The 21152-nt window shown below is 40.5% G+C and overlaps 1 protein-coding gene across 1 annotated transcript in view; it reads left to right on the top strand.

Annotated features, from left to right (window-relative positions):
* Positions 1–21152, top strand: part of hcn2b (hyperpolarization activated cyclic nucleotide-gated potassium channel 2b) — a 161939-nt gene that overhangs the window by 54434 nt on the left and 86353 nt on the right. The window contains exon 3 of the mRNA XM_072243884.1: positions 15335–15496. Within this exon, the coding sequence (XP_072099985.1) occupies positions 15335–15496 (162 nt within the window). The remainder of the gene's footprint in view (positions 1–15334; positions 15497–21152) is intronic.

Raw genomic sequence — 21152 nt, 5'->3', positions numbered from 1 at the left:
AATGAAATATAGGTGCTGTTGTACCTTCTTTGTATTATTCTTCAGTGCCATTGCTACTAGTCCAACTCTTGTCAGTCCAAGAATTTTCACAAGAATTTTGTTTTGGTTATCATTCACTTCCTTTTTTTGGGATCTGGAGTTAAACCCATTCTGGTAGCAGATAGTGGAAAGAAGATCATTTGTATCAGGTCCTTTTTGGGACCATTGGGTATTGGTTACTGTTGTGTTACTGATCGAGACTTGTCCAATTATTTGTTTCATCTTTGTGGATCCATTTTAGTTTCCCTGACCATTCTTCCATCAAAAATAATAGGAACTGGATTTTCCCTTTTTGTTTTTTGTGATATGTTTGTGATCACTGTATATAGTGGACCTTTAACGTAAGGTGAATCATTAAATAACTGGGCAAAAGCAATAATGAGTAACAGAAGAGGGGAAGATGGCATCTTAAGCAAACTGCCAGGATAATTATTTATTCAGTGAGATATAAATCAGGATGAAGTGTACCTGGAGAGGAGAATGATATCTGTACCAGTCTCCTGTCTCATTTTCATTTGTCACCTTTTTATTATCCTGATAAATGAATAAACAGACACAAGCCAACTATTTTCTTTTTCTGCTTGATTTTTGGTTTGATTCTTCTATGCACTTCCTCCTTCTAGACCTGTCCATTCCAGTGGATACATTGATAACTTCCTTCATTGCACTCTCCATGAGTTTGCTTGGCTTTAAGTTTACCATCTAAAATTCTACTGCCAGTGTCCAAACTTTCATCCAATATATTGACCCTAAGTGGAGTCCTGGTTCAATAACAGCTCAGTTTTAAAGCCAACAATCTTGTTTTCAACCCCCTCTGTTACCTTGGCTTTCCAACTGCTCCAACACTATAACACTCTTAAATATGTGCAACTTCAAATTCTAGCTTATGTTCAAGTCCAAAGTTTAAAGTAATTCTTTTTTCAAACTACGTACTGTATGTCATCTTGAGGTTCATTTTCTTGCAGGCATTCACAGTCGATCAAAGTAATATAATATAATCAGTGAAAGAGTACCACAAAGTCTGATAAGAAAGCAATGTACAAAAGAAGATAAACTGTGCGAATACCAATAAATAAACAAACAAACAAACAATACTGAGAGCATGAGTTGTGGATTCCTTGAAAGTGAGTCCATAGGTCTTTTATTTTATATTGATTGATTGATTGAGATACAGTGCAGAACAGGCCCTCTGGCCCTTTGAGCTGCACTGCCCAGCAATCCCTTACAGGCTGCGGCAGAAATTAAAAACAGCTCTCTGGTACTGTAAAGTGCTGTGCTAACCACTACACTACTGTGACCTCCCACTACCAGTCGTGGAATCAGTTCAGAGTTGAGGTTACTTACACTGGTTCAGGAGCCTGGAGGCTGAAGGGTAATAAGGCTTAATGATCATTCCCAAAATTAACCTACTGGAGCTTTGGCAGGCATGTACCATGTCCTCTCCTCTGAATGTTTCCTCATGGTGTCATGGTAATGTAACACCTTACAGCACCAGCAATCGGAAGATCGGGGTTCAATTCCCGTTGCTGTCTGTAAGGAGTTTGTATGTTCTGCTTGTGATGGCGTGGGTTTTGCTCGGGTGCTCTGGCTCCCACCCACATTTCAAAGGATGTACGCATTAGCAAGCTGTGGGCATGCTATTCTAGTGTCAGAAGCATGGCAAAACCTGTGGACTACCCCCAGCACATCTTCATGCTGTGGTGGCCATTGGCACAAACAATGCATTTTACCATATCGTAGATTTATCTTTCCTTCAAATCCTTGACACCAGTCTCCTCTGTTGGTACCTCTCTGTGACAAAGCTTTTGTTCTTTTGTCATACTGTTTCTTATGAAGTTCTTCATCAGTGTGTATTAAGAAGAATGATGGATGTTTTGCCAAAGTAGCCATGCTATGGAAGACAAATGGTTATTGGAGGGTGACACATTGGCTTTGTATACCTCCTTTGTGGTAACATTGGGTGAACCATTGCCATGTTTGAATTGTATCTGGATCGTCAGAGACCATGTGATCCTGTGATCTTGCACTTAACTGTAAATGGGAAATAAGTTAATTATAGTTCTTAGTTTTAAAACTGAGAAATTCACTAAGGTAACACACATAAAAAATGCTAGTGAACACAGCAGGCCAGGCAGCATCTATAGGAAGAGGTACAGCTGACGTCTCGGCCTGAAACGTCGACTGTACCTCTTCCTATGGCTGCTGCCTGGCCTGCTGCATTCACCAGCATTTTTTATGTGTGTTGCTTTAATTTCTAGCATCTGCAGATTTCCTCATATTTGTGTTTTTAAATTCACTAAGGTGTTTACTTTTTCTGGTCAGTTTCAAGGTTAGCTTCCCAATTATAAACTGCTTTCCCCCAGCCCCTGCTGGAATATGTCCTCTGTATGCTATGCCTAATAAAATTGTGCATTCAGTCTCTGTGAAAGGAGCACATAGAGAAATTAGGTACCTGTTCTCGTATAGCAACTAATGTTAAATAATGAGTCAAGTACCAAAATGTCACACTGACTTATGGGCACAACAAAATTTTCATGAAACATTGGTCTAAAAATAAGTTTGCAGCCTGCAAGTATGCATTAAAGAATTGCTGTTGTAATTGGAAAAAACATGTCACAACTTTTTCCTTATTCCCTTTTCTAAGATATTTGATATAATTGATCATTTGAATTATACTTTCTCCTCCATTAAATAAAAAAAAGCATCTTATGTAAATGGCAAGAGGTTGCACAGTTCTGAAATACAGTGGACTCTAGGTTTCTTGCTAAATGAATCACAGAAGGCTAATATGCAGGTGCAGCATTAGAACTGACAAGAATTATCATGTAGGGTTTGGAAAATGGAATCAAAAATTAATGAATCTGCTCTTCATTTATACAGGATATTTGGTGACACAACGTCAGGACTGCTGATTTTCTTATCTAAGGAAAGAAGTAATTATTTGCCGCAGATGGCTATGGAGGCCAAGTCATTGGGTATACTTAAAGTGGCAGTTGATAGTTTCTGGATTAGTAAGGGTGTCAAAGGTTATGGGGAGAAGGCAGGAGAATGATGTTGAGGGGGATAATGAATTCACCAGGAACACGGCATTCCTCCTGAACCAGACGACGGGTCTTGTTGCAGATTCTTGCAAGGAAAAAGTCAGCTAATTGGCCCCTCAGGCCTGCTCCACCATTCAATAAAAGTTTGCCCAGTCTTTTATTTATTTATAGGCAGTGCAGAATAAGCACTTCTGGCCTAACGAGCCCCACTGCCCAGCAACCCACCTATTTAACCCTAGCCTAATCACAGGAAAAGTTACAATGGGCAATTGACCTACTAACCGGTACATCTTTGTGTAATGCCCTGGTTAAGATTTTTACTGCTATGCTGCAGGTATTTCATTTTAACAGTTCTGTAAGAGCAGTCTGTTCTGCTTTCAGCCTGTTCAGGTTTGAGCTGAGATCAGGAGCTTTGTTCAACTTAGGAATATGGTGTCTGCCAATCAGGATGGTGGAATGGGGAGAAAGTTCTAGAGAATGCTGGAAAGAGAGGATCTTGTGAGGGTCACTTGTGTGGGTCGAGGTCTTTTTGCCAGGAGCTGGGGGAAGACGGGAGGGAAGATGGCTGAAGATGCTATCCCCATTGCTTTGTGCAGATGGATGACTTCAAGGAGGAAGGGCCAATACTCCTGTGGGAGAGCCCGTTTGTTCATGATGGAATTTGAGTGACATTCGGAAGCCGGTGTGTGAACTTGTACAGACTGAGGGACCAATGCATGAGTTACAGACAACTTCAAGATGAGCTCCTACTTATGTGCACATTTGACTGTTTAATTATCATGGTCCCTCTTTGCTTTTTTTTTGCTTTTTTTTCCCTTTAATATCTCTTTGGTTAAGTTAAAGTTCATAAATATACTTCCTTTATAATTGTATGCAGTGTCCGATCTATTATTTCTTGCCGACCTGCAATTGCAGAGGGGAGGGGGCAATAAATCACACAGTATTCACACAAGCCGGGGTTTAGGTGGGCGAGACAGCCCAATCTCACGTGTCTGATGGGACCTAAGTCGTGTACACCCTAGACGTACCGAGCCTGAGAAAAGGTGTTTTCCTCGCCGCAGAGTTCAGTGGCTGTCAGCGAGGGGCTAACGAGTTGCGTTTCCAGAGACGCCCAGAAAAAAGGGGTTTCATTTGGATTGTTGGAAGAAACCAGAGCTTCCAGAGGAAACCAAAGTGTTCATGGTGAGAATGTCTAGATGGGCCAAATGATCTAGTCTGTTCTGATGTCTTATGGATATATGGTCTAATGCATTGAAAGCAGCTCTAAGAAAGTTTACCAGCCTGATACCTGGAATGGAAACAGCTCAAAGCAGATTTGCCAGATTGATACCTGGAATGGGTCACCATATAAGAAAAAAATGGATGGATTTGGTTTATACTTGCTGGAGTTATAAGAATAGGAGAGTAATTGGTTGAATCCAATAAGATTTCATGGGGTCTGATAATATAGAAAGAAAAAAAAATAAGTAAGTAAGTAAATCAATTACAGTAAGTATATATACAAATGAGTATATTAAATAGTTAAATTAAAAATAGTACAATAACAGAAATAATGAAAGTAAGGTAGTGTTCATAGATTTGATATCCATTTATGAATATTTAGGAATATTTATGAATATGGAAGAAGGGAAGAAGCTGTTTCTGAATCACTGAGTGTGTCCGTTAGGTTTCTGTACCTGCTGATAGTAACAATGAGAAGAGGGCATGTCCTGGGTGATGGGGTTACTTAATAGTGAATGCTGCCTATCTAAGGCACCACTCCTTGAAGATGTATTGGATATTACAGCTGACTAACTTTACAAATTTCTGTAACATCTTTCATAGAAACATAGAAAACATACAGCACAATATAGGCCCTTCAGCCCACAAAGCTGTGCTGAACCTTAGAACTACCTAGGCTTTACCCATAGCTCTCTATTTTCCTATGCTCCATGTACCCATCCAGGAGTCTCTTAAAAGACCCTATCGTTTCCGCCTCCACCACTGCCGCCGGCAGCCCATTCCACGCCCTCACCACTATCTGCATAAAAAGCTTACTCTCCATCGGGACTCCATTGGGGCCTGCTGCCTTGTGAGGGTTCACCCTCCTAAAGGACAGCCTGACATTGGCCTCCGAGACAGAGATCACAGGGTCACCGGGTGTAGCAGGGATCTTCACAGCTGTAGTTATATTTTTCCTTTCAAAGTGAGCATAAAAGGTGACAAGCTTGTCTGGTAGAGAAGCATAGCTGCCGTTCATGCTATTGGGTTTCGCTTTGTAGGAAGTGAAGTCCTGCAAACACTGCCAGAGTTGATGTGCATCTGATTTCACCTCCAACCCTACTCAGAATTGTTTCTTCACTCTTGTCATAGCTGGATGACAGGTTATACTTGCATTTCTTGTACGGACCTGGGTCTCCAGATTTAAGTGCCACGGATGTACCCCTCAGCAGGTGAAGAATCTTCTGGTTCATCCATGGCTTTTGGTTTGGGAATGTACGGCAACTTTTCATAGGCACACTCACATGCTCACACATTTTAATGAAGTTGGCAACAGCTTGTGGCATACTTATCCAGATTTGAAGATGAATCCCTGAATACAGTCCAGTCCAGTGATTCAAACCGGTCCTGTAAGTGCTCCTGTGCTTCCCTTGTCCATACCTTCTCCAGGCAGAGAACCCTCTGCCAGGGCAATGCAGGCCATTCCCAGGGATGGAGAGGCACTCCCCTTGGCATTTTCTAGATGTGTTGGCATCTCAAAGAGTGCATGGCAAGCTGCCCAATCTGCTGATCTTTCCCAGGCTACCAGACAAAGCTTTGAGCCAACACTTTCATTCTGATCACACCAAGATGACCGGCATTTCACTCCTCCAATACTTTAGCTCTCAGCTTGGGTGGTACAACAACTCTCAATCCTCACATAAGGAAACCCCCATCAAGGTCAAGGTCAAGTTCAACCTGGTACTGGTAAAAATGGAGGAACTGGAGTTTCTGCTGGACGCTCCAGCATTTTGCATGGCAATGTAGATCTGAGGCAGTGTGTAGTCTTTTCTGGTTTTGCTTTGGATCATCTCTGCTATAATAGGGAGACTTCCAATTTGTGTTAGGGAGAATACATCAAGAAGAGTGTCGTCTTTTGGAAATTTTTCAGGTAGTTCCTTTTCCAAGGGTAAATTGGACAATCCATTAGCATTTCCGTGATTAGTCGTCCTCTTGAATTCGATATTGTAATTGTGTCCTCCAAGAAACAAAGCCCATCTCTGCATTTGTGCTTGTGCTGTTAGTAAAACACCCTACTGTGGATTGAAAATGGACAGTAGTGGTTGATGATCAGTAATGAGGGTAAACTCTCTCCCTTACAGGTACCGGTTGAAACATGTTACACCCCAAACCAGATTCAGAGCCTCTCTGCCAATCTGTGTGTAATTTTTATCCGCAGCTGTAAGGGAAAATGATGCAAAGGCTGTGTGGTGTTCATTTCCATCACATGTGCAATGACTGTACCTATATATACCATAAGGTGAGGTGTTATAGGCAGGCTTCTGTGGACAATGTGTGAGTACAGTGTCTGATGACACCATTCCTTTCCCTTTTGAAAGCCATTTCACGCTGCTTTGTCCATTGCTATTTCTTCCTGATCTGCAGTAAGAGTTCAGGGGTGGAGCGCAGTAACCAGGTTTGGCAGGGACCTGTTATGGTAATTGACAAATCCCAAAAAGGACGGTGGCATATCCTTTGGCCTTGAGGTATCCACCACTGCTTGAATCTTCTCAGCACACTTGTGCAATCCTTGCCTGTTGATGGTGTGACCACAAAAAGTAATGCTTGGTTTAAAGAGTTCACTCATGTTTCATTATGCGCTGAGCCATTAATCTTCTAATCTTTTTAACACTGTCTTGAGATTTGGAGATGTTTCTTGTCGCCCTTACTGTTAACAGTGATGTCATCCAGGTAACATTGATTACCTGGACAGCCTTGCAGCACCTGGTCCAAAGCTTTTTTGCCAGAGTGCAGGAGCAGCTGCTACGCCAAAAATAAGCCTATTATAGTGATAAAGCCCATTGTGAGTGTTTATGGTGAGAAACATTCTGGACTCTTCTTCCATCTCCATCTGTAGGTGAGCCTCAGCTAAGTCCAATTTGCTGTAGTGTTTTTCTCCAGAAATGTTTGCAAAGATATTGTCTGTACTGGGCAGAGGATATAGATTGATTTTCGATACTGGGCTCATGTTGACTTTAAAATCATCGCAGGTCCTAACAGGTCCATTCTTCCTCGCTACTGTGACCACTGGCATTACCTTTTAGCTCCACTCAACCTTGGAGAGAATTCCTTGAGCCTCCATGGGCTGTAGCTTGCTGGCTACTTTATCACAGATGGTATAAAGAACTGAATGCGCTTTGTAAAACTTGGGTGTGGTATATGCATGTAACGCTATTTTACACTTGATGTGTTTGAGTTTTCCAGTGCCATACTTGAACTTTTCTGTGGTATCATCCAGCACCTTCCTTCATTGTCTTTTAGTTGACTCTTTTGCAGGGGATGTGGCGTGCAAATGGCGGATTGTTCTCCAAATAAGTTGTAGTTATCTGAGCCCAACATTGCTGGCCCTCCTGTTTTTACCACGTAAAAGCCCAATGTGGATTCTTGGTTATTGTATTTCACTGTTACAAGTTTTATTTCCAGAGGAGTTATCTTTTCTCCAGTATAAGTCCTTAGCTGGATATCTGAAGGCTTCAGTTCAGTGTCTTTGAAATGCCATTCAAACTCATTTTGTGCAATGGCTGAAACAGCCAAGTTGGTGTCCAATTCCATATTAATTAATTTGCCGTTCACTTCTGCTGTAAGCCATATTACTTGTCTCCTGTTAGTTTTCACATAGTAAATCACAGGCTATTCAGTACTGTCACTCTCATCATGATCAAATTTTTCATCAACTGCATGCTGATTAGTGCTCTTTTTGAAACGGCAACTTGACTTTTTATCTTTTTCTCTTCCCTGTGCACTCCATTTATTTTTGTCTGCCCGACATGCTCTTTGTATGTGTCTTACTCTGTTGCATTTTCTGCAAGTTTTGCCACTAGAACTGCATTGCTGTGGTGTATGTGATACAACAGTAAAACCATTTATTTGTCCAAGCAGATTTCTGTTTAGATGTTGCAATTTTGCTCACGCTCACTTTCATTCCTGACTGCAATTCAATTATGTCTCTGTCTACTCTTGATATAGTGATTTAAAATGCTCTTTTACATGTGAGTTGTGCTTCAGGTTGAAGCCATTTGTGAATGCTTTCTTGTAAGATTTCATAAATTAAATGATCTCTCAGTGCCTCATTAAGCCCATCACCGAACTGACAATACTCAGACAACATTTTCAGTTCAGCCACATAGGCTGAAGTAGACTCCCCTTCCTTTTAATTCCACTTATGAAACCTAAAGCATTCTGCAATCAACAGACATTCCTGCATTGCTTTTACAATATCAGCAAAGCTCATTTCAGCTGGTTTGGTTGAAGCAGTCAAACTTCTAAGCAAACTATAAAACTTTCCACCTAGTGCATTCAGCAAAACTGGCACTTTCTTTCCATTGGCTATTTCATTTGCTTCAAAGTACTGCACTATTCTATCAGTATACTGTACATCAATCAGTTATCTCTTGTGCAATCAAACATGTCAATCTTTCTGATGTAGACAACTATTTCTGCTTTTAAAAATATTATGAATATTATTGTTTATGATCCTGTGAATTTCATCTTTTTTTGCTTTCTTTTTTAACTCGACTATCTCTGTCTCTTCCCAAAGTACGTGCTGCACTTTTTAAAAACTCAGACGTCTCGCTGTACTTCAACAGGCCATAGACCCGAGACAACAATTACCTTGGGTTCAGTTTTGTTTGTACTCATCGCCACTGTTATGTTTTGTAACTCTAAAAAGAAAAACACGGGAGTTCTGTGGATGAACGTGTATACCTGGTTCTTTATCGAGGTGCGCATTTATGATGAGGTGGTGTAATGACGTATACTAATCACATACTTTTACATATATCCTGTAAGGAATTATGTAAACAACAATGCTAAATCGAGCAATATATTTCCAATATTACTCAAATATTAGTGAAATGCTAAATACACAACAGTAGCAAAATTCAATAATGACCTCAGGGAAGGCGATCTTCTGTTCTTACCTTGCCTAGTCAATGTATATTTCCAGGTTGACTGTTAACCACTTCCTTTCTTTGGAGACATTTGGGGATATGCAATAAATGCAGGTATTGCCAATGATGTTCACTCTTGGCAAACAAGTATACAGTTCTGGTCACTGAATTATAGGAAAGATGTCAACAAGATAGAGAGAGTACAGAGAAGATTTACTGGAGTGTTACCTGGATTTCAGCACCTAAGTTACAGAGAAAGGTTGGACAAGTTGGGTCTTTATTCTTTGGCGCGTAGAAGGTTGTGGGGGGACTTAATAGAGGTATTTAAAATTATGAGGGGGATAGATAGAGTTGACGTGGATAGGCTTTTTCCATTGAAAGTGGGGGAGATTCAAACAAGAGGACATGAGTTGAGAGTTAGGGGGCAAAAGTTTAGGGGTAACATGAGGGGGAACTTCTTTAGTCAGAGAGTGGTAGCTGTGTGGAATGAGCTTCCAGCAGGGGTGGTTGAGGCAGGTTCAATATTGTCATTTAAGGTAAAATTGGATAGCTATATGGACAGGAAAGGAATGGGGGGTTATGGGCTGAGTGCAGGTCGGTGGGACTAGGTAAAAGTAAGCGTTCAGCATGGACTAGAAGGGCCGAGATGGCCTGTTTCCATGCTGTAATTGTTATATGGTTATAAGTCAATAAAGTAAGATGCATGGCTGGAATAAAAATGGTGCACAGTGAGCCCCAACACTAGCACTAAATCCCTGACCTACGAGGGTGTGCCTCTTGAAGTACCAGTTCCTAGAGCTGGTGCTGGCCATGATTCATGCTGGCATCTTATAACCTCCTGCATCTGCCCTCTAGACTTCTTGAGGACTCCAGAAGTACTGTAGAGTGTGACCTTCCACAGAGTCCCAGACTTTCAGACTGGGAAATATCCCCGCTGGGGCTGTCCCAGTTTAAACGTGAAAATAGGAATGCATTTCCCAAAAAAATGAAGGAGACACAACGACTCCTGGTGAAGGGATGGTAGTTATGTTTTTAGCATTTATTTACATTATTTTAATTGATTTTTAAAATATTTAAATTTTGAGTCTTTATTACTACAACCCATTAACCCACCCCACCACCACCCATGACCACTATATATACTTCAGCTGGCATCATTTCAGTACATAAAATCTGTCTATGTTCAGTATACTGTATAACACTTACTTGTACATTGCATTTTAGAAAATTGCTTTAATATTTATATTTATTGTGTTTTTATTGTATTCTTTATACTTACTGTGATTTACTTTAATGCTGCATCGGATCTGGACTAACAATCATTTCATTCTCCTGTACATTCGTGCAAAAGAATTAAAATAAGCAATCTTGAATCTGTATGAAGCTCCTTAATATTTAAGCTCAGCAGCTAGCATTATGCTTTACAGCACTCAGTTCTTGCAGCTGTCGGTAAGGAGTTAATATGTTCTCCCCATGACTGCATGGGTTTCCGCTGGGTGCTCCAATTTCCTCACACAAAAATGTACAGATGAGTAAAGGTTAGCCATTGTGGGCATGTTATTTCGGTAGAGAAAGCGCAGCGAAACTTGCTGGCTGCCTCCAGCACATATTCTTATGTGTTGGTCATTGACGCAAACGATGTATTTCACTATATGTTTTGATGTTATGGTGTACATGTGACAAATAAAGCTAATCTTCATCTTTACAAAGCGTTTTGAGAATCTGAGCACACCTACAGCTTTAACAGTATGTGGTATGTTCGCAACAATATGCAAAGCTCTTCTTGTAGATTTGGCCTGAAGGTTGAACTGATTAATCCGTGATCAAAACCACTGTTGGAGTATCACTGCCTTGATCAAAACATTGCATCATTTCGGGTGCGCAAAAAGAATTCAGCTATTGTTTTCTTTTCAATCAGTTCTCTGTAATTGCATCAATGTATTCTCTGAGAAACATGACACTTTCATCAGGCATTGCCTGACAGCTGACTGATGGCAGCAGTGAGCCAAGCTTCAAATCCACATCCTATCGTCCACCAATTCTGCCCACTCCAGTCTCTGTAACGCCCTCCGCCTCAGTTCTTTTCAGTCTCCAGTCCTGCTGAGATTCCACCCCAGATGCAGATTACCTCTGCATTTTACACCTCTGTTACTGCTGCCAGGTAGAGTGCCATGGAAGAAAATGTAGTGTTTTTATAAAAATGATGCAAAGAATAACAACGGTCATTTTTAACCATTATAGTGATTGACAAGTTTGCACTTTGATCCTGTGCAGTGCTTAGCAGAGCTATTTTGAGCTCTTGTCCCTCTGTAGCTGGGGGGCCCATTTTTTTCACATTTGTATGTAAAGTGCTGTTATCTCTGTACTCAAAATTGGCTAGTATGTTTTATATTGATATAGCAAAATTATGCCTTTCTATTGATATAATTAATGTAATCAGTGTGATGTGATCTTGATTCTGTGACTCTGGGTGTGATTGTTGTTGCTGGGGAATGGATGGCATGACAGGAAGCATTTTACATTGAGCACAGATGGTTAGATACAGAATTTCTATCAAGCTCGTCACCAGTGTTCCCTGTTGCTAGTAACTGTTTACTCGATGGCTGTCAGTTGTCATCTCAGATGCTGCAGAAATAATTTACATCCTCAAAGTTGAAAGTAAGTCTATTATTAAAGTGTGTATAGTGTGTACAACTTCGAGATTCATTTCCTTGTAGGCACCCGCAGGAAAATAAAGAAATACAATAGAATCTATGGAAAACCACACCTAACAAAGACTGACAAAGAACCAATGTGCAAATGTGGACAAATCTTGCAAATGATAAAGAAGTAATCATATGACACTGAGAGCAAGCTGCAGAGCCCTTGAAAGCGAATCCAGAGGCTGCAGGCTCAGCTCAGTGCTGAGGTGAGGCGAGTGAACCATTCGCGCCAGTCCATGTGCCTGATGGTTGTACGGCAGCAATTGCTCCGAACTTGAGGGGCGTGGGACCCAAGACTCATGTGCCTTCTTCCCAGTGGTAGTAGAGAGAAGAGAGGGGAAATGGGTCAAACGCAGGCAGATGGGAAAGGCACGGGGGGAGGGGGGGTGGATGATATTGGATGGCATGGAGTAATGGGCTAAACAAGGATTCATTTCCGCTCTCAGGCTTCGATGCTTTAATCCAGCTTGATGCCCATCCCAGCACTCCTCCAGCTGTGGCTGATTTTCATCCACTTCAAGGGTGCAGTAACTGCATTCCAAAGAATCAAGTTCGCTGGATCCTTCAGGAGGTCGTAAAATCACTAGTTCGCTTAGACAGTTCAGAAGCACAATTCTTAAGGGAAAGTTACAGGCTGCAGATTGCAGTGAACATGGTTTAGAAGACAAACAGTATGTCTAGAAGAATATCCAGCGATCTTATGAGCTGCCTACAAAACGTCGCCATATATTGCCAGCACCATCTTGTTCAAATGTGAACTTCGCTGATCTGGGAAATCACACGCAAACCTTCATTCTTATCTACCTTCAAATAATACTGTACAACCTTCTTTAATATTTTAACAGAGAGATTGAAATTGTTTAAAATAATTAACTTTAAATAGTGCTCAAATTAATTTCATTAGCTTCCATTCATCATTTATATGCTAATATCAGCTGAGTTGTATTTTGAAGATTAATGAAAATGTCAAGGCCAGTTATGCGATTGGCAATCAAGGAACTATTTTCCTATTTATTTATTTCCAGGATATGGGCAGAATAGCAAGGCTGACATTTGCTGCCCTTTCGTAACTGATCTTTGGACAGTAATGGTGAGCAGTCTTCTCAAACGCTGTAGTGCTCCTGGTAAAGTTAGTCCCACAGGGTGTTCTGGGATTTACTTATTTATTTAGAGATACAGTGTGGAACAAACCCTTCTGGCCCAATGAGCCACACCACCCAGAATCCCACCTACTTAACATGGCCTAATCACAGGATGATTTACAATGACCAATTGACCTAACCAGTGCTATGGATTCTATGATCTGCAGTCTCTTGTGTCTCCTGATTACAACTTTCTGGAAAGCTAAGCAACAAGGATATGCCAATTTTTTGAAGAAGATCCTGTAAATGAGTCCTCATGTTGAAGCTTTTGAAATGATATTTGTGGTAATGAGAAGTGTTCATTGCTATGCTAGACTTCCATTTCTTTAAAATCTCTGTTCTCGTATCCCACCTCCCTTCCCATCAGCTAACTTAGTCGTCGGCCTGCCTGATGTTGTGCCTGCTCAGATCTGCCAAATTGCAATAACGTGTCAGCTGCCTATTGGTGGCTTGTGTTGAGGTGAGATTATGTTGGTTAATATAGAAAGTGATGTATCTATTCATAACCAAAACCAATAAAAGGGTTATTGAATTCGAAATGAGGTCAAGTAATAAATTTTAGGATTGTTTGGATAATGTTGTCAATGTACCAGAAAATATAAATACTTTCATTTAATTCCTGGACTGGTTGCATTTCCTAATTTGAATATTGTTCTCTGAATGATATCTGTCCCTCATGTGAAACTATCTGTTCATAACTGCAGTGTAAAATAAGCACATTTTATACATTTGATTAATTTTACTTGCAATGTTATTTTAACATTGGAGCACTCACTTAGATATTTTTGATAGTATAAAGATATATCATAGTGAGAGATCTGCTGGAAATCATTAGAGGAAAAATTGATTCTAATTAAACTGCAAAGCAAACTGATGCACATAAACAACTTACATGAAGAACTGCATTTAATGGTTGAGAGAGAAAATAAGTCAGGCATGATTGAATGGTGAAGCAGACTCAATGAACCAAATGTCCTAATTCTGCTCTTATGTCTTATGTCTTATGGTTATCCAAACAATTGTTCATTATGTGCTGTATCATATGACATGGGTGATCATGATCATGACCGAGTAATTATCATGGAAAAATCAATACATAAGAATCTACCAGTTTACTAATATTAGGCAAGATATCTGTATGTATCTTTTCTGTTATCTATCTATCTACTTACTGATCTACTGTTTTGTACTTGAACTAATGACGCTAAACCAATTCAAGGTACAAAGCCCGAAGTATTTTTTTTATTGCCAGAGTACATACATCTCACCACATACAACCCTGAGATTCTTTTTCCTGTGGGTATATTCAGCAAATCTATAGAATAGAGCATAGAGCATAGAAGACAACAAACTATGCAAATGCAAATAGTAATAAATAATACAGGATAGAGCATAGAAGACAACAAACTATGCAAATGCAAATAGTAATAAATAATGAGAGCATAGAATAACAAGATAAAAGTGAGATAATTTCTTTGGAAACTTCTCAGTAGATGAATGTAGTTTTTCTCTTTTGTTCAAGAGCTTGCTGGTTGAGGGGTAGTAACTGTTCTTGAACCTGGTGGACTGAGTCGAGGTTCTTGAACCTTCTACCTGATAGCAGCGGCAAAAAAAGAGCATGGCCTGGATGGTGAGGGTCTTTGATGATGGATGCCGCTTTCCTATGGCATTTCATGAGGATGTGCTCAATGGATGGGCGGGCTTTACTCATGATGTACTGGGCCAAACCTGCCACTTTTTGTAGGATTTTGTAAGAATTACATTCTTGTCCATGCTAAGATATTTAAGAGGTAAACCTAACACTAATTTTATAACAAGTTAGAATTATCATTGCAATGAATGTAATAGATTAATATTGGTTCTGCATCATTTCTAAATCATAGATTAGACAGAACTTCATTGAATTGTAATTAGAAACCTATTATCGATTTATTGACTATCATTTCTTCACCCCATTCATGTAATATTATCAAATGATTGTGCATGGAATCTGCTAAGCTTTTTATTTTGTGTAATGTTCTAGAACCTGATTTTGTTGAAACCAATAAATGCTTATTATTATTTCCATGAATAGAGCACACACTAATTTAAACAGATAAATAATTGCAGGGCTCGGATGATAATTGCCGCCTCTTAATTTTAGTTAGTTTATGGATGTCAGTTTGTCAAATTTTCACATTTGCATTCTATTTCCCAATTATTTCTCATGATGAAAAGGTATGGTAGATAAAAGCAAAGAATGTAATTATAACTACGCTTTTTTTTCTCTCTCTTGTCAAAAGATCTTCCACATGACTTATGACCTTGCCAGTGCAGTGATGAGAATAATTAATCTTATTGGAATGATGCTGCTCCTGTGCCATTGGGATGGATGCCTGCAGTTTCTTGTGCCATTGCTTCAAGACTTTCCGAGTGATTGTTGGGTGTCTTTAAATAACATGGTGGTAAGTACAAAATTAGTATCCTTTAATGTGAGGCATCATTGAGTTATTTGGAATTTATTGTTTCACCAACAAAGTTCAAAGTACATTTATTATCAAAGTATGTATACTATATACAACTTTGAGATTTGTCTCCTTACAGGCAGCCACAAAACAAAGAATCTCAAAAGAACTCATTAAAAAAAGACCGTCAAACACTCAATGTGCAGACAAAAATAAATTGTGCAAACAGGAAAAGCAAGCAAACAACTGAAGTTTATAAAAGTGAGTCCATATCAATGAAGCCAGTCATCACTGCAGCTGAGCCAATAGCTCGTTAGTTGCAGGCCACAGCCTCAGTTTAGCGCAGAGATGAGTAAATCTCATAGAGCAGTGAGCTGGACCAGCCTGTTCCTCGTTTCTAGCCCACACTCTGACCTTTACAATCTGGCCTGGTGCTTAAATGGCCTCAGGTCTTTCCTTTCTCTCGCACCCTTGGCCCTGCTGCTTTGTTACGCTCTCGGACCGGGGCTCTGGCACCTCGATTCAGCCTGTACCTGACCTTTCCAATTTGACCCAGCACTTAAATCGATCAAACCTTGGGTCTTACCTTGCTCCCAGATCTGCCGCCTCAACTCAGCCTTGCCTCCACTCGCTTCTGCTCCATCATATCTCCTCTAAGTCTGCTCCGGCAATGGCCAAACATTGGCTCATTTCTGCTCTTGGGCCTGGGCCCTGCCGCCTCAAATCAGCCTGCACACGCCTTACACTTCTGCTTCATGTTATTACTTCCAAGGAATTAGACATTAGAAATATATCTACAAATATTTTTCTCCATTTTCAATTTCACTCATTATGTTGGGCACATGCAAAGATTTAAGAAACTAAAATCTTTATTTTATTTCACAAAAACTGATTTTTAATCATGGGTTCAATGCACACAGACATTTTCTCAGGACTGGGGAATGAAGAATGAGAGGACATACGTAGACAGAGAGAGGAGAGAGGTTTAATAGGAATCTAAGAGGCTTAGAAGTATATAGAATAAGCTGCAAAGAGGAAGTAATTAAGACAGCTACATTAGCAGCTTATAAAATGTACTTGGACAGGTACATGATAGAAAAGGACTAGAGGGATATTGGGACTAACATAGATGACAATCTTGGTTTGCATGATCAAAGAGCCCATATCCATAACCTATGACTATGACTACAACTGGTTATGGTTAGTACATTATAATGTATTAGCCTTAGTCTAGAGATGTGGGAGAGTGGTGGTGGGGGAGCACATACTTATGAAAAATAAATACAATTTACAAAACTGATCTTTAAGCAAACTACAGGAAGTGTAGATAGATTTTTTGGAAAGACATCTGGAAACTAAATCCAAGTGTTTCATGTGGAGAGAAATGTTGACATTAACGCCAGGACCAAAGGACCACCTTGGGTCTGACGTATCCTATAATTTCTTTATTTAGAAACAGTTGCAATACATTTAAATTATTTCTGAAAGTTAAAGTAATTCAAAAGATTTTAAAAATAATTAAAGAAGTAAATTTATTTAAACCACGTAGTAGAATCAGAGTCTCATTTCTTAATCACTGACAAATGACATGAAATCTAGTGTTTTGCAGGAGTAGTACAGTGCAAAGACAAAGCAAACCCCATAAATTACAAAAATAAGTAGATAGAGCAAAATAAAAAGAAATAATGAGGTCATGTTCATGGGTTCTTGGACTGTTCAGAAATCTGCAGGCAGAGGGGTAGAGGCTCTTTCTGAAATGTTGAGTGTGGGTTATCAGAATCGTGTGCCCCCTCCCTGATGGCGGTAACAAGAAAAGAGCATGTCCCAAATGGTGAGGGTCCTTTGTGATGGATGCCACCTTCTTAAGGTGCCACCTCTAGAAGATATCCTTGAGGGAGGGGGTGGTTGCACCCATTTAGAATGTAAATAAATACTAATATTATTGAAATGAAGGAAACTCAAGCAACAAGTTATCTTCTGAAGGTCAGTAAGTCCATTCAAGTGAATGTGGTCGTATAAGCTACACCAGCATGGTCAGTGTAAGGCTGAGGGGCCAGACTTTATCTAGCCCCACGCTCGGGGTGTTAGCAAACCCAGTGCTGAGTCAGGGTAATTAAGTGAAGTGGCCTCTCAAGACACTTAATGAGTTGAGCAAAATTCAGCACAGCCACATCATGGAAACATAGATGGAACTCCAGAGGCAGGGGTAGACATTTAATGTCACTGGTGTAATTACAATCAGGGACTTCAGGATTTTAGAGAAAAGGAAGAGAGGATTGATGCCAAGGGTGTCGGGGCAAAAAAAAAAATAGGTGGAGTGTTAACAGTCTTAATGGTTTTAAGGAATGTAATAACATATTTCTTAATGTGTTGACTGAAAGTAAGAATGAAAAGGCATTGTTTAGTCTTGTAAATAATTTAAAAATTATGAGTAAAGTTGATTTTGAGAAATAAAACTAGGTAGAGTTAAGGGCTTGGTAGGAAGGACCCAGTAAAGGCTTCTCCATTGCTGGAGAGGGAGAGGCAGGGGCCAGGTTGGCAGAGGAAGCCCCTTAATCATTACAATAGTGTACCATCCCAGGGGGTCACATGAGTGGCACCAGTCCTATTGCCTTTAAGGAACGTAATAGTACACTGCTTAAAGGATTGGCCAGCAATGTAAGAATGAAAAGGCATTCCATGATTTATTCTTGTAAATTTGTTTCTTATGAATATTTATTTTGATTAATAAAAAAAAAATTAGGTTAAGTTCAGATGCACCACTTTGTACTCAGGAGCTGTACTGGCATCTACAGATGTACTGAATGCACTGACTTGTGCTCTGCAGCTAGTAACCAGTAGTACAGTCAGTTCTTCTCATTGTTAATATAAGGTTGGATAGATTTTTGCATAGTAGTGGAATAAAGGGTTATGGGGAAAAGGCAGGTAGGGTGGAGATGAGTCCATGGCCAGATCAGTCATGATCTTATTGAATGACAGAGCAGACTCGATGGGCCAGATGGCCTATTCCTGCTCCTGTTTCTTATGTTCTTAAGCTCTACCTAATTTCAATAATGCAATTCATTTCTATCATATGTACGTAACTCATTTTCTGTTAAATTAATGTTTGAAAATACACTGAGTGGCCACTTTATAAGCTACAGGATGTACCTAAAAGAGTGGGCACTGTATGTTCATGGTCTTCTACTGCTGTACCCATCCACTTCAAGGTTCGATATGTTGCTCATTCAGAGATGTTCTTCTGCACACCACTGTGGTTGGTTAAAAGTTAAAGTCTGTCCCGAGCCTTGTGGCCCATCAGGCCGGTGCTTATGCCGGTTTCTGTGACATGAAGCGACTGAGAGTACGAGACCCCCCCCCCCCCCCCCCGGATAGGACGCCAGTCTATCGCGAGGTTAACCCCCAGCATTTGCCGGTACCCATTTTCAGCTGGGTGGACTGGAGCAGTGTGTGGTTAAGTGCCTTGCTCAAGGACACATCACGCTGCCTTGGCCGAGACTCGAACCCACGACACACCACTGTGGTACTGTGTGGTTTTTGAGTTATCATCACCTTCCTTTCAACTTGAACCAGTTTGGCCATTTTCCTCTGACCTCTCTCATTAACAAGGCAGTTTCACCCACAGAGCTGCTGTTCACTGGTTTTTTTTTTTGTTTTTCATACTATTCTCTGTAAACACTAGAGACTGTGATGCGTGAAAATCCCAGGCGATTAGCTATTTCTAAGATACTCAAACCGCCCTATCTGGCACCAACAATCACTCCATGGTCAAAGTCACTTAGATCACATTTCTTCCCCATTCTGATGTTTGGTCTGAACAACAAATGAACCTTTTGACCATGTCTGCATGCTTTATGCATTGAGTTGCTGCCACATGATTGGCTGATTAGATATTTGCAATAATGCACAGGGGTACAAGCATACCTAATTAAGTGGCTCTGAGTGTATGTACTTGCTATACTTCTTGTGCAGACCTATGACTTCCAACAATCTTTCATGTATGATGTGTTCTCGAAAAGAGAATATCACCTTAGAAAGAGATCAGTTTGCTTGTACATTGTGACTTAAACAGCTACAGTGGTTAGACTGCAATTGGAGAGATAGAGTCATAGAACAGCACGACACAAAAACAGACCCTTTGGCCCATCTGGCTCATGCCGATCTATTATTATGGCTAATCCCATCGATCTGCACCCGGCCCAGAGTCCTCCATACCCTCTCCCATCGATGTACCCATCCAAACTTCTCTTAGCTGTTGAAATCAAACCCGTGTCCACCACCAATCCATATTTTCTTTACAGGATGTTTTGCCTTATCTAATAAGAAGCTAATTCCTCCTTACCCATGCTGTGAAGGTTGAGGATACTTAGCCTAGCATAATTAGAGTAATTTAATCAGATGTTATGCTCTACTGCAGCTCAGACTTCATGTAACATTACATTAAATATAAATTTGCCTCTTCTTGTATGGGCATAATAGTTAGAAAGAGTTCCTTCTGAGTTCTAACTACCCTGGTTCCTAACATCAGCAATTCTGTCTACTCTCGTTTGCTCTTACTTTTGATTTCCATTATTTTCCATGATTAGGATGTCCCTGTGGAGATCATTGATAAATCAGCTGATGGGTAATTTCTAAATGTTGGCTTGTGTCTTTCATGGAGTGGCAGGGAGATGTGGAATTGAATCAGGACCTTGATCCCATGCTAACCATTATTCACCCGCTTACACTACCCCCACGTTTGCCTGAGCACAAGATCAAAGCCAATTACAACAAAATAATGATCAACTCGGAAGGGCTGTGGTTGGAGGCTTCTTTCTGGCTAAGCTGAAAACGCTGACAGCTGGCTTTCAGCTTCATTCATCTCTGAGGATTTTCTACTTCTCCTCAAAGGCCTAGGGCAGAAGGGCAAAGCAACCCCTCGTGTCAGACAGTGGGGTTATTTAAAATGCAAAAGAAACCTGGCCTCTCCTCTATCAAGTTCTGATTCAATTTGTATTCGTCTTTCCCCTGTTGGTTCGTGTTCTCACCGCCTTTACTTGTCAAAGTCCAATACTGGTAGCATTTTGTGTTCCTGATTCTGATTCAGAATTACTTATTTGTTAGTTTGTTTACTTACTTATCAGATGTATATCAAAATATGCAGAGAAGTATGTCATTTATGTTAACACCCCAACACAACCCTAAGGACGTGCTAGGAGCAAGCATAGCATACACACAATGTTCAGCAGAACAACACAAGCTGCAAAAGCGCAACTGAACAAAACAAAAATAAAACAAGCCCCTTTCCAACCCTTCCAGCCATCTATCCCCTCACACACACAAATAGGCCTCCAACCACAAGACCAGCTGCCTCTGGGCCTCCAGACCTTGGCCCAGGTCTCACAGTTGCCTGGCTTCCAACCTTCAGTACCTGGCTCAGACTTGCAGACTTGCCCTTCGGACCTTTGTCCCTGAACTCGTTGACTTTGGTCTTCGACCTATGGGCTTTCGAGATCTGGACTCGCTGAGTTCTGAATTTCGACCTTCTATTTCCCCTCCCAACTTTCCCAACTTCCAGGTATCAACCCCAGAACTTGCGAAACACAGGGTTGATATTTGGGCCTCTAGATCCGGACTCACATGGATGTCCAATCCCAGTCAGCAGCCCTCGTGACTC

This window comes from Mobula birostris, chromosome 26, assembly GCF_030028105.1.
Source record: "Mobula birostris isolate sMobBir1 chromosome 26, sMobBir1.hap1, whole genome shotgun sequence".
In the NCBI taxonomy this organism is placed as follows: Eukaryota; Metazoa; Chordata; class Chondrichthyes; order Myliobatiformes; family Myliobatidae; genus Mobula; species Mobula birostris.
This window is presented reverse-complemented; position numbering and strand designations above follow the sequence as displayed.